The sequence below is a fragment of the Sinocyclocheilus grahami genome, unplaced genomic scaffold, assembly GCF_001515645.1.
Source record: "Sinocyclocheilus grahami isolate Dianchi unplaced genomic scaffold, SAMN03320097.WGS_v1.1 scaffold98.1, whole genome shotgun sequence".
NCBI classification, from domain to species: Eukaryota; Metazoa; Chordata; class Actinopteri; order Cypriniformes; family Cyprinidae; genus Sinocyclocheilus; species Sinocyclocheilus grahami.
In genome coordinates this window covers 861,983-876,835 of record NW_015505277.1, presented here as the reverse complement: position 1 = coordinate 876,835, position 14,853 = coordinate 861,983, and the positions used below count along the sequence as shown (strand labels likewise).

Below are 14,853 nucleotides of genomic sequence, written 5' to 3'. Positions count from 1 at the left end.
AGAACATACTACTCCAGATTCCATCTCATGTTTATTCAAACTTTAATAGTCATTTTTCTAATAGTAAGTCCTGCGACTCATTTATACCATGCAACTGACACATGGGCCTACACAGTATAAGTTCTTCATATTAATCTGATAAAATACATTTTTGGGAGGACAGCAGAACTGTACCTGTATGCTTGTGTTACAGATATATTAAAATATACTGTAAGTTACATTAAAATGACTCCATGTTAATAATAGAAATACTTTAGTATTGTGTTAGTTACAACAACATACAGTATATTAACTGGGTGAGTAAAACCGGTTGCTTCAATAATCCAGATATTATAAGTGGACAATTTACCTGCAGAAGTCTCATAAATAGGCAATTGTTTCGCAGACCGTAAATGTTACATTGCAATTTGAGCACTTATGCTTCACGAAGTCATTTCACATAAATATTCAGAATTCACATTGTCATGCACATCTTGAAATGGTAAAACTGTGAGGTTTTAGTGTGGAAAAATACTCAACAGAAAATGTAAATGCTGGCTTTGTATTATTTACGTATGAACTTCTCAACTTCTAATCCTCATAATGTAACAATGTTATCTTATACGCCTGGAAACCACAAGACTCCACTTAAACAAATTCAACTGGCCAATTATGCCTCAAGAATGAGGAATGTCACAGAAACTGGACACAAATGACTTTTGAGTGGTGTTATGCATCTACGAAATACATATTTGCACAGTGTAATAAAACATTCATATTAAACATATTGTACTTGAAGCCTGTGTTACTAATTCTCCACTTTAAACTAAGCTTTATAAAACATATTTATAGATAACAGGACAGAAAATGAGTCGTGCTAGTTTGCCTTGATTGTGACTGTAGTGAAAACCTCCTTGGTCCATGGTAAACACTCGGATTGTGTTTCTTTTAGTGAAGGATGGCCAGCAAGAGGCGCTTGAAATCTCCGCCGCATTCCGAACTGATGGCGTCTTTTAGAGACACATCATATTTCTCCAGGTACATGTCTTTAATGGTCTCCAGATCGATCTATTCAAACAGAAGAGTGTCCATTACAGGCTGATTTATAAGACGGTCTAATCTGACCTCTGTGTAACAACGGAACAGTATTCATCATTCATCACTTTACGCTAAATATCAGTGTCTATGGAGGGACCTGCTACATTTGTATCATGCGAAATATCCCACAATGCAATGCGTTCGACCTTTCATTTCCAATTTGACAACTGAACCGGAAGTACACTACCATTCAAAAGTACAGTATGTGGTCAGTAAGGTTTCATTATCAATATTTTATTTTTTGAAAGATGATTTGCATATTAATCTGATAAAATACATTTTTGGGAGGACAGCAGAACTGTACCTGTATGCTTGTGTTACAGATATATTAAAATATACTGTAAGTTACATTAAAATGACTCCATGTTAATAATAGAAATACTTTAGTATTGTGTTAGTTACAACAACATACAGTATATTAACTGGGTGAGTAAAACCGGTTGCTTCAATAATCCAGATATTATAAGTGGACAATTTACCTGCAGAAGTCTCATAAATAGGCAATTGTTTCGCAGACCGTAAATGTTACATTGCAATTTGAGCACTTATGCTTCACGAAGTCATTTCACATAAATATTCAGAATTCACATTGTCATGCACATCTTGAAATGGTAAAACTGTGAGGTTTTAGTGTGGAAAAATACTCAACAGAAAATGTAAATGCTGGCTTTGTATTATTTACGTATGAACTTCTCAACTTCTAATCCTCATAATGTAACAATGTTATCTTATACGCCTGGAAACCACAAGACTCCACTTAAACAAATTCAACTGGCCAATTATGCCTCAAGAATGAGGAATGTCACAGAAACTGGACACAAATGACTTTTGAGTGGTGTTATGCATCTACGAAATACATATTTGCACAGTGTAATAAAACATTCATATTAAACATATTGTACTTGAAGCCTGTGTTACTAATTCTCCACTTTAAACTAAGCTTTATAAAACATATTTATAGATAACAGGACAGAAAATGAGTCGTGCTAGTTTGCCTTGATTGTGACTGTAGTGAAAACCTCCTTGGTCCATGGTAAACACTCGGATTGTGTTTCTTTTAGTGAAGGATGGCCAGCAAGAGGCGCTTGAAATCTCCGCCGCATTCCGAACTGATGGCGTCTTTTAGAGACACATCATATTTCTCCAGGTACATGTCTTTAATGGTCTCCAGATCGATCTATTCAAACAGAAGAGTGTCCATTACAGGCTGATTTATAAGACGGTCTAATCTGACCTCTGTGTAACAACGGAACAGTATTCATCATTCATCACTTTACGCTAAATATCAGTGTCTATGGAGGGACCTGCTACATTTGTATCATGCGAAATATCCCACAATGCAATGCGTTCGACCTTTCATTTCCAATTTGACAACTGAACCGGAAGTACACTACCATTCAAAAGTACAGTATGTGGTCAGTAAGGTTTCATTATCAATATTTTATTTTTTGAAAGATGATTTGAATAGATAAGTGGTATTATACCTCTGAGCGACACACAATGTTGCGGATGAGAGTGTCTTCGTCAGTTCCGGCACCTTTCATAGCGGCATTCAGCTTCCGGGCAAAGTATAGCTGAGGGTTCTTAGCACACCTCACTATGGGTTAGATGGGAAGTGTTAACCAGTGAGCACCATAGCATTACTATACAAATAATCAAAACTGGGACCTCTAATATTAGACACTCCAAGGCATTTTGGCTTTGTTCACAATGCACCCAATCTGTGTTTGTATACAGTAATGACTTGAAGGAATAGTTCACCCAAAAATGAAAATATGCTGAAAAATTGGGCCATTCAAGACGTAGACGAGTTTGACTCTTCATCAACAGATTAAAGGAATTTAGCATTGCGTCACTTGCTCACCAATGGATCCTGTGCAGTGAATGGGTGCCGTCAGAATGAGAGTCCAATAAAACAAAAGTATATCCACATAACTTCAATCCATCAATTAATGTCTTGAGAAGTGAAAAGCTGTGTGTTTATAACCAACAAATCCATCAAGATGCTTTACTGGCTAAAATATGAGTCCTCTATCCATAATATTACGTTATCCAGTGAAAAGGTTGTCTTGTCTGAATCAGGAAGAAAATACAGTACGCACAGATCAAGCACTGTTTACGAGCGAAAACCGTCCAAAACATTTCTAAACAAATATGTTGTTGGATGGACTATTTCACTGTAGGAAGCATTGATATTGATGATGGACTGGTATTTTTTACCTGAAGCGACGGTTTTAAGTTAAAATGCTTTAATGATGTATTTGTTTCTTACAAACATGCAGCTTTTCACTGGAATGGAGTGGTGTGGATTACTTGTGGATTATTGTGATGTTTTTATCAGCTGTTTGGACTCTCATTCTGACGGCACCCATTCACTGCCGAGGAACCATTGGTGAACAAATCTGTACTAATGAAAAACAAAATTCATCTACATCTTGGATGGCCTAAGGGTGAACTAGTCTCAACGAAAATGGGTGAATCCAGAGACACTAGAAGGTCTAGAGACCACCGCACCATCATAGTTTTTACTTTACTTTTACTTAGATGTCATGTAATTTCTTTGTTGTTCATACTACAAAAAATAAAAGTTCTGTCATGACAACTCTCGGAGGGATTGGCATGGTAATGTACATGACAATGTTAATGTATTTGGTCTTGGCGGAATAGATCTGCTACGCTGCCGCTGCCGCTGCGGCAGAGCAAGTACCAACTTGCTACTGCCAATACATCCACAACATGCTGCTGTGAGCATGTAAGAAATATTGCTGCTGCTGCAAATATAACATACATGAAACACCTCGTAGCAGAACTATACAGGTGGAGCTGGGGAAGGTGGAGGGTTTCTGAAGCAAGCTGCAACTGCTACAGCAAGCAGTAGTCATGTATTTGAATGTTGAGCAGCGAGCTCATTGGCTACCGATACAGGAGAGAACCAATCAGCTGTGCCATGTGATAATGATGTCATTAGGTCAGATTGAGTTAGACCTATCAGACTGCGCCATCTAGAGTTTCATGCCAGAACTCTGTATTTGCATATGCAAAAAAAGAAAAAAGAAATCTGCATTTGCGGTTTTTTTTGGACAAAGCCTGTGTTTAATACAAACCGAGTGCAGTGTAGCAGTCCTTCAGAGTTCCAGAGATTTCCTTATCGATTGCATCCAAAATCTCTGTTCCAGAAATCTGTTGGAGAACAAGGTGAAATACAATCTAAAACTAATCCAGAGCGGTTACACATGAACTAACACAACATATTATACATATAGTACATAAGTTACTGTCTTAAGCTCTAAGAACAGAACAAACTTACGGCTTCATAAGCTTTGAATGTGACCTGCAGTTGTAAGTAGTTCCTGGTGGCCAGAATGAAGCTGAAAGTTGACTCATCTGTGCCAAAGCAGTCCTCTCCAGCCTGACAGAAAATTAAAACATCTATTAATAAACTGGAATTGAACTGGATATGTGACTAAATATTAATATCATTATTTTGGCATAAAATTTTCCAGGGTGATCTCGACAATTCATAGGTATTTGTACATTCTAGCACACATATTTGTTTATTTAGAAAGACCAGGGTTTCTCAAACTAAAGATTAACTGACATCAGAGAACCATGGACATGCAAATTAGTTGTTATTGTTAAATTCCTGAAATATTAATAATAACATTAATATTATACACTACTGTTCAAAACATTGAGGTCAGTAAGATAATATTTCATATATGCTATATATATAATTAAACTTTTTTTCCATTATGAGTGCATTAAACGGATCAAAAGTGACAGAACAAACATTAAAGTTACAAGATTTCTATTTAAAATAAATGCTATTTCTTAACCTTTCATTAAAAAAATGAAACTAATGTTCAAAAATCAATCAATTATGACCGTTTCAGCAAAAATATGAAGCAGCACAACATTTTGACTTTGATAATAACGTTTCTTTTGAGTAGCAAATCAACATATTAGATTTATTTCTGATGCAACATGTGACACTGAAGACAGGAGTAATGTCTGCTAAATTAAGCATTTCCAGCACGGAAACAAATAACATTTTAAAACATATAAAATGTAGTTTTGATCAAATAAATGCAACCTTAGTGAGCATAACAGACTTCTTTCAAAAGCATCAACCAATATTATTGTGCCAAGTTAGACAGACATAATTAAAATAATCATTCCAGACATGTTTCCAGATGTGTGCTAAAACCAAGGTACACGTATGAATATTTAAATGACACTGTGTTGAATGTCTCCTACTTCAAACAGTGAGACGGCATCTTGCTCTGCCAGTGCTTCATCCACCTCGTAGCTCTCGTCTCTGTTGCCCTACAAGAGAGAAAGTATTGACGCCCTTGAAATCCAATCGGAGTCACGTCACTCAATCCTGTTTCTACTTATCTAATGAAAGGGGATCTGAAGCACTGCCAAGCTCCAGTGCTCTATATAGGGACAGCAGGAAGAGGGAGGGGTACTAAACACAGGCTGACACAGAGCGCTTTATGTCGCTCAGGACTGCGGAGTGGTCATTTTGTAAGACCTAAGCAACCATTTTGATTTAGAATGAAGCGGATTTACCTCGAGAAGCAATGTTAGCAGTCTCCTAACATCCCCACTGGTGTCTGCTTCAATGTCTGCCTCCAAATCCCTGTCATGCACTGTAGACAACAACATACAGGGGATGCTTACCAAACATAGTTTGATAAAGCAATAGATAAACTGTTCAAACTGTGGAAAAACATATTGAGATCACGTAACTGTAATTGTGACTGAAGATTAGGGAACCGATGTTGCTATGTGGTTGCTAAGGTGTTCTGAGTGGTTACGAGGTGGTTGCTTACTGGACTAGAAGAGCCCACCTCCAGATCTCAACTATGGACTGTGATAACGCATATTCACAGTTATTAACATTGTATACACAGTTATTAACAAATTTGACATCCTTCTCTCTTCTGACCAGTGTGATCAGTCTCTTGAAAAAAAATTTCTGCCTTTTGTAAAGTCATATAAATGCTATCATGATTTATTTTTCTATTGGAGCCAAAGAGAACTTAAAAATATGTATTGTAATTCCTGTTAACCTCTATAAAATTTACACAACTATGATGATTTTCACTTCTGAGAGCCCCAGAAATGTGAAAAGTGTCTGTATTCTGGTCCCCAGATAAGCCTAATAGATTTTTATTCTCCCATTATTTTGTCTTATGACTCTTTACCAAATTATATGAACCATACTGAATCTAATATATGGTCAAATCTTGATATGAACATTTTATTGTCCTGAAGCATGACGTATAGCACGGTATCGGTATCGGGCCCGATACGGTGCTCCTCTACTCGTACTCGTAAAAACGGGTGGCTGGTCTCAGACGATCTTGGAGGTGAAAATGCTGGATGGGGAGGTTCTGGGCTGGTGTGGTTACACGTGGTCTGCGGTTGTGTGGCCAGTTGGATGTACTGCCAAATTCTCTGAAACGTCTTTAGAGAAGGCTTATGGTAGATAAATGAACATTCAATTCATGGGCAACAGCTCTGGTGGACATTCCTGCAGTCAGTATGCCAATTGCACGCTCCCTCAAAACTTGCAACATCTGGGGCATTGTGCTGCACATTTTAGAGTGGCCTTTTATTGTGGCCAGCCAAAGGCACACCTGTGCAATAATCATGCTGTCTAATCAGCATCTTGATATGCCACACCTGTGAGGTGGATGGATTATCTCTGCAAAGGAGAAGTGCTCACTAACACAGATTTAGACAGATTTGTGAACAATATTTGAGAGAAATAGGCCTTTTGTGTTTATAGAAAAAGTCTTAGACCTTTGAGTTCAGCTCATGAAAAATGGGGGCAAAAACAAAAGTGTTGCGTTTATAATTTTGTTCAGTATAAAACAAACTAAAATTATAGGGGCATTCAGTATAAACAGCATTTATTTTAAACATCAAGCATACCCAACTTTATTTAAAGCAGAAGTGAAACTAGCAGACTGGGTGAAATGTGCTAGGCTGTAAGTGTCTCTCTCATTCTGCACCAATACAAACGTGTGCGCGCTGCGTATGTTTAGCTTGCTTTAAGGCCAAAGTATACATCAGTTTTTACTCGTACCCAAAGGTCCATGTACACTGCGCGTGACGCAAATTACATCACCAAAATAGTACGCGTGCACTCGTATAATGTATAATGAGTGGTTCCCTGCATTATTTTAGGAAAAAGTTTTGTGAATATAGTATTGAGCTGCTGCAATGGAGCAGCTCTAATGCGCCATTAAAATGAACAGTGAATGTAACAAAAGCGTATACAACACATTATAACAGGTATAATTAAGTGTGGAAATAACTAAAGGTAATATCTGTTTGCTAAATGAAGCCAACTAACATGATTCATATTATTATTATTATTTTGTTTCTGTACCCAATATTTAAAAAAAACATTACAAATGCTGTGAAAATACAGGTATCGGTATCGGCGAGTACCAAAAATGAAAGTAACGGTATCGGACTCGTTCTGAAAAAAGTGGTATCGGTGCATCCCTAATAGCAAGTGTAGGAAAAGACACGAAGTCTCATGGCATTCAGATGAAGAAAATAAATGAATAAATAAATACCTACATAAATACACACATACATACAGTACATAAAAAGCCCACACCCCAACAGCCTACAAACTAATTAACTACTTGAAAATACAAAAATTAAATAAGTGAATTATTAATGCTAATAATTATTATTAAATAATGCATTAAATACCTTTAATTAGTTCTAGATATAATTTAAAAAAGTCAAATACTTGTAAACATAGCTTTAAAAAGGACACACGAAAAGAGATGTTCTGCATTTAAACTACAACATTTCATGCACAGATCTATTTTGACATAGTTTTGTCATGTTCGTTGCTACGGTTATCACTGTTAATCATAGCAATTTCAGGAGTGACTCACGGAACAATCCAGCGAATTGTGTAATTATATGAGTTTGTCACTCCTGAAACTCAGCAGTATACGTGGACGTAGGTCCTCTTAGCAGTATAACAAACTAAACTTTTCTTCAAATTGTGAATGGATTAAAGAAAATGAGCAAAGAGTGCTCCCTTTATAGCACGACTGACTGAGCTCACTCATGTGAAAACTTTTAATCAATCAATCTAATTTCGAATAGCTTATTTATATAGAGTCTACACTTTTATTGTTTAAATGTAAAACATTTTTTAAATAAAATATAATAAATAGGGTTGGGTATCGTTTGAATTTTATCGATTCCGATTCCGATTCTGCTTATCGATTCCTAGTTTCGATTCCAATAAGATAAAAAAATCCAATATAAAAAAATGAAGTCAAACATTTAGATGTCAAACATTTATTCTGTCTTTTTACAAAGCATTCTTTTGCAGCTGAGTAACACGGAGCAAAAATCAGCATCCTACAGAACACTGCAAGAGGAATTTTGCCTATGCTTAAAAAAAAATACCACAGCAAAAACAACTAGATTAATATACATTTCAAATATTAAAGTGTTAAAGACAAGTAAACAGTCAGTAATAAGATAGGAACAAACAAATCAATTAGCAATATAATAAATAAATACACCTGAACAAAATTCCAGGTACAGAAACTGTAATTAAAAGTTTAAAAACACTGCATAGTTCTCTTTTCATAAATAAAATATAGATGAATCGATTAAAGTTATTAAATATATTCAGTCAAGATCAGTGAATGATTTTCTTTTGTTCTTTGATTAACATTAATGACAGGCAGCGCGTTTATTAGGCTGCTGTCTCTTTAACACGCAGATCTAAAAATACTGTACATGTGTGTTTTCTTTCTCATCTGTTTACGTTCACGTAAGACAAAAACGGCTGTGTTTATGATGATATACTGACGTAGTTTTCTGCATATTGGTCGACAAATATGAAAGAAGTCAGTTCCGGCCCGGAACAACCTTTTCTACAGTGGAAATACAAAGAACGGTTCGAGAACGGACACAAACCGGGAACCAGTACCGCGACCTCTGTTCTCTGTGCTCACGCTTCGTGTGCTCTGCACGCAAACAGGGCGCAAGTTCTTTCCTTTCCTGCACTTAAATCATTTTTAATCACATTAAAATGCGAACGCAGGAATCGTTAAACAGAATCAAAATGCACGCGTCTTATCGAATACCCAGTTCTTGGACATTTGGAACCGGTTCTAAAATGGAACCGGTTTTCGATACCCAACCCTAATAATAAATAAAAATTATATCCCAGATATATTTGCTTAGTAAAGTGAATATTATTTTATTTTATATTATATTTAGTAACACAATACGTTGTAGGCATTTTGCATTTCGTGCATAAATTCAAATGGACAAAATAAAGTGTTACTAAGGACCATTTTTGAGCCAGTAGTTGAGACAACCTAAAAACTTAAATGCATCATGTTGAATTTTTCAGTTTGGCAGTGTTGATTGGTTAAGTCATTCTTACCATGGGTGTAGGTTTCTTTGTAAGTGGCAATCTCCTGTTAGAAAACAAAAAGAAGTAAATTACTTCATTACATCAATTTGCCCCAGCTTTGGGAATGGTGACAAACACAGGAACTCGCAGAGCCTTTTCATTCAAAACAAACTGACATACAGCATTGGTAGAAGTGCACAGAATCTCCACCAGGATATCCTCGTCTGTGCCAGCGCCCTTCATGGCCTTCCTGAGCTCTTTAACTGCAAACACGTGAGGAGGATCCAACATGGCAATAATGGCATTCTCAAAACTACCAGTCAGCTCACTCTTCAAAACCTCCACCAGTTCCTTCAGAGAAAACACAAATCTGTGAAGGCATGCTCTTTATTCTTAAAAACTATTTCAGTGATGTTTTCAGAATACTCACATCATCATATTTGTCAAAGTATGCTTGCTTGATCTCCAGTCTCTGAGCTGCACTTCGATTGGCTAGGATGTCTATGATGGCTTGCTCATCAGTTCCTTGAAAATTAAATAGAAAGACCACAAACGTATCCTCTAGTGATGAAAATATTCAGTAAATAGCAGACTAACTATAACTGCATGTAGAACTGTAATTGTACGGTATACTCATTTAATAAACATACTGAATGCTAATTAAAATGTAAGACTGATTTAAGCATCTCACCTAAACCTTTGCAGGCTTTGCGAATGGCCTTTATGTCAGCAACAACATCAAAGTCTTCATAAGGAACAACGGTTGGCTGTCAAATAAAACCAAGGAGAATCATTTCCAATGTTCATTATGTTTGATCCTGTTCACAATCAATTATGTAATACTTAATAATTAAGTAATACAAGCCCAGATCACTAAATTCATGTTTTAGCATACAACAGTTGTGAGTTTGACCTTGCCTTAACACTAACAGTCATTATGATTAGTTGAGGTAACTCTATTAAATATTGACCATAATATCGAACTTAATATAACAAATATTTCAACTACTCTTGCTGTAGCAAATATTTAAATGTCACTGTTTATTATTACTGAAACATTCCAGAAATAATTTCTTGCCGCTGTGTTATGATTAGTTGAAATGAGTTAAATCCTATTTATTAAAATGTATTGATATGTTAAGCAGAGAAGTTTCATCTAGATACTTCCATAAAATAGGCCTAATTGTTTTTGGGTTTTTTACATATTTTAAAATTAAGGATTTAAAAGTCCTTATATATACATATCATTTTATTAATTTTTTTCTTACTGTTGCAACGGTCCCAAAACATACCCATGGTAAAATATTTTATGGCAACACCCAGGGGCCCATTGTTTAAAAGTAATTTGATCGGATTTTGGTCATCGGATTGTATCAAATCTTGAAAATGGGTTGTTCAAAAAAAAAAAAAAAAGTTTATTTTGTTGTGTTTCTCAGTTTGTGTTGTTCAAAACATTTTAGTATTGTCACACTTAGCCTATGGCATGGAGCGAGGAATGAGGAGAACAGGAGTACACGAACAACAATAGTCTTTTAATTCAGAATATCCAGGAAGTAACACTTGGCAGCTGGGAACACAGGAAACACAGGGGTTGCCATTCAATCTCGGACAAGGACAGACAGCACAGACTTGAACTTAAACGCAAGGGATAATTAATAAACACAGGTGTACTGAATGACTAATTAACTGGGAAGCGGAACACATGGGGAAGAAACTGGGTCACAAAGCACAACAAACAGTACAGGGGCAAGTATAATTGGGATACTTTTGATTTAAAAAAAGGGGATTATTCTGATCCCAGCAGAAGAGTGGATTACAGTAACAAAAATGTAATAAAACTTTAAAACTGGTCCAAAAATACAACACTTGTAACATGTAATACATCCCTAAATCCCCAAACAGCTGTCAATATCAAACAAAGATATTATATTTAATTTAAAGTTTTTAAATCACTGATTGTAAACTACATTGGCACAATTGTCAGAGATGGACCGGTCAGAAGTAGTTATTTGTGTAAATGCAATGCAAAACTAGAATGTAAAACATTGGGATTTTTTTTCTCCCCATCACCATGTCCCTATAGGTCATGGCACTAGTAATCCAGATTTAAAAATCTGAAAAAGTGTGTATCTGGATCAGGGTGATCCAATCCAATTTTGCTTTGAAAAAACGGCACAAAAGTACGATATTTTACCTGATCCTGTATAGCAAAACATGGGATTTCTAAATCCAGATCATTTTGATCCAGATTCAACTTTTTGAACAACTGGCCCCAGTAGTTTATGTTAACTTGATATAAAGATATACATTAAAATACTACTCCAACTATGACTAATACTTCCAGTAGGCCTACTACTAAATAAAACACTTAAAGGGGTCATATGATGCTGCTAAAAAGAACATTATTTTGTGTATTTGGTGTAATGAAATGTATTTATGTGGTTTAAAGTAAAAAAAACACATTATTTTGTATTCCCTCAGCGACCAGCACGGATCAGCTCTAGGCATGACGAAGCGGATATCGTCCTCTTTTGGAAGACCAAACAAAGTAGTTTCGCTTTCACAATGAAAAACACTGCGGCCTAGCGTGAGCTGAGGCCTAGAGTGAGCAGAGGCAGCGGGGTCAAGAACGGCGCGCTCTGCGGTTTCGACGAAGGAGCGGCAACCACATGTTACGACCCCGGGCTTCGTCCACGGTGAAAGCTAATCCGGGGATCCACAGCACTAAGTTGGTGTATTCCCTCAGCGACCAGCACGGATCAGCTCTAGGCATGACGAAGCGGATATCGTCCTCTTTTGGAAGACCAAACAAAGTAGTTTCACTTTCACAACGAAGCACACAGTGTCTCCACGGCATGGCAGCAGCGGGAACAATACTACAGCGAGAATAAAAGTTACGCCTTCTTTCTTTGCGAGAACATTTGGGCGGCGTTATGCAAATCTTCCCACATAGTGAGGTAGACATGTGGGGGCGTGTTAGAACGAGCCATTTTAGATAGGCGTGGCTAACTCTTAACTTTTATAAAGAATATCTCTTTGAATTTGAGACTCTAGTCTTTGCAACTTTACAGATCTTCTTTATGCACCAAGAGCTTGTAACACTAATAAGAGAAAGGAAAAATTGAAGTCGCATCATATGACCCCTTTAAAGGTTTGTATTTATTTAATTTTTTTGAAGGCGAAATCTGTACTGAGCATCACTCTTTTTGAGAATAAAGAGGTTTATTGTCATACTAGAGCACCCAGTCTCCCCCATATGAACAAAAGCCCGGCTCAGGAATGCTCAGAGGAAGCGCCCTGTCCCGTCTGTAATCCTAGATGGAGGCCCCTGCACGGGCCAAAATGAAACGGAGTTCGTCTCAGTCTCCTCCCAAAGCGCTTCCTCTGACTCATTCGGTTAACGGGATTCTGATACTTCCCTTCCCTTTACAATATCATATATAATCAAAATCGCTATAATATCTATTCGAAAAGTGAAAAAACTAAAAGATTTTCAACATTCAGCAGTAAAAGAAATCAGAAAAGAAACACGAGACGCGTATAACGGCATCGCATTCAGAGTCCACGCGATATAAGAGCTGCGTTTGCCAAAAGCATCTTGGCAGCGGAAAGCGCAGCCCAGATCAGTGAGGTATCTTAACTCTCTTTATTCTTTTCCCTCTATATTCATTGTTATTTCCTTTTTTTATACCGATTTGAATTGATCGCTTATGCGACGTGTCCCAGACCAAACTCAACGCAGATTGTTGAAGTAGCTACATATCTTTCTCAGACGTTGACGAAGCACGTATGTAAGGTGCGCTGTAGCAGATACAAATGTAACGAAATACTCACTTGGCAGTTTCCCATGGTGAGAGTTTCTGATGATCTGACCGCTGTCCGAAGAACTGCAGGCCACACGCGCAAGAGTTTCTGTAAGTGACGTCAGCACGCAGGGAAATAACGGGCTGGCTTTTAAACGTACCCAGGAGACGCTTTGGGCATCTGCGTTTCTATACGTTATTATACATTACGTCTACATATATTATAGGCTAACTATTAATTCTGCAATGTTAACGTGTTTTTTTTTAAGCAGTAAGAAAATTGTTTGAAAAAGCATCTCAAAACAACAACATTGACCACAAGACTTAAAACCACATATATGAGTTAAAGTTAGAAAGTCACTATATTCAATTTGCGAATATCACAACAACCGTTTAGGGGACGCACACGAATATTTTACCTTTAATGTATTTAGCACCTATAAAAAGAGAAATGGCGCCCCCTACGGAACAACCATAATCTGGATGAGCAATAAACGTGTATATTCTAATACAGATTACAGACTCAAGTGTTTTGTTTTTGAATCTAGTCAGCAACATTTCAATTCCTTTCAGAGTGATGACTTTTAACATCAGACACTTGCATTACTTGTGTATTTATGTTTTATTGTATTTAGACCAACTTAAATGAATGCTTATGTAAAATGTAGAACAGGATTAATAACCACGCTGACAAGAAGAGCGATATTAATCTCTCTTGGATCAATTTTGATTCTACACAACTTGATAAAACACTCAAAGCTTTTAATCTGAATTCGGTTTGCATCACATTTGTTTTGAAGATAAACAAATAAAATATACATTATTTTTTGTTGAATGATTAAGTTTAATATACTAACAGTTATTATCATTATTTAAACAATTATTTATTATAATTATAAAGCTCTTGAAAAAGTATTTAACTCATTTAAAAAATACTATAAAGACTGTTATTTGCAGTCTTTATAGTATTTTAGTTATTTAAACATTTATTTAGTTGTATTTTAGTTATTTAAACATTTGCAGTATAATTCAATATAGTATCATATGCAATATAATAGAGGTTACAAATAGGATTGTATCATCGATGTTTGAACTCAATAATAAAATCAAGTGTGAAAGGGCCTTGTTGCCAAAAATATAACTTTTGGGTTTTTTGTTATTAAAAATAAATAAGCAAGCCCATATGACAGAAAGTAGCACAAAAGTAATGTAATGCATTACTTAAAAAAATAAATAAATTGAAAGTAAAATTTCAAAATAAAAAGTAATTTTGTAATACATTACTTTTTAAAAGTAACTTTCCCCAACACTGTGCACTGGTGCTACTTTTCGACATCTGCGGCTGATGGCAGAAGCAGACAAAGTACACAACTACAAATATTACTCCATTACAAGTGAAAGTTGTAAAGACAGATTTTTACTTCAGTAAAAGTACAGAAGTACTTGCATTTAAAAGTACTTACAGTTTTTCTCAGTCGCTTTGGTGCATTTCTCAGATCAGAAATGAAATTCTCAAAACTACTTGTTCAACCTCCACATCATCTAGTCAAT

The 14,853-nt window shown here is 36.2% G+C and overlaps 1 protein-coding gene across 1 annotated transcript; it reads right to left on the bottom strand.

The window, feature by feature from the left end:
- Window positions 1–1,764: 1,764 nt before the first annotated feature.
- Window positions 1,765–13,419, bottom strand: LOC107588022 (annexin A13-like). Its single transcript, XM_016276005.1, has 11 exons — window positions 13,334–13,419; window positions 10,191–10,266; window positions 9,930–10,024; window positions 9,680–9,850; window positions 9,530–9,563; window positions 5,653–5,732; window positions 5,335–5,403; window positions 4,385–4,486; window positions 4,182–4,257; window positions 2,562–2,674; window positions 1,765–2,254 (listed from the first exon to the last, which is right to left on the bottom strand). Exons 1-11 carry the CDS (start codon window positions 13,346–13,348, stop codon window positions 2,135–2,137), a joined length of 951 nt encoding a protein of 316 aa, XP_016131491.1. The 5' UTR covers window positions 13,349–13,419; the 3' UTR covers window positions 1,765–2,134.
- Between the last annotated feature and the right edge of the window lie 1,434 nt (window positions 13,420–14,853).

What these genes read in the sequence shown, in the direction of transcription:
- LOC107588022 (XM_016276005.1), bottom strand. An exon ending in CAAAGCCTGCAAAGGTTTAG is followed by an intron (nt 10,025 to 10,190) that starts GTGAGATGCTTA and finishes TTAATTTTCAAG; the next exon opens with GAACTGATGAGCAAGCCATC. An exon ending in ATGCCGTCTCACTGTTTGAA is followed by an intron (nt 4,487 to 5,334) that starts GTAGGAGACATT and finishes ATTTTCTGTCAG; the next exon opens with GCTGGAGAGGACTGCTTTGG.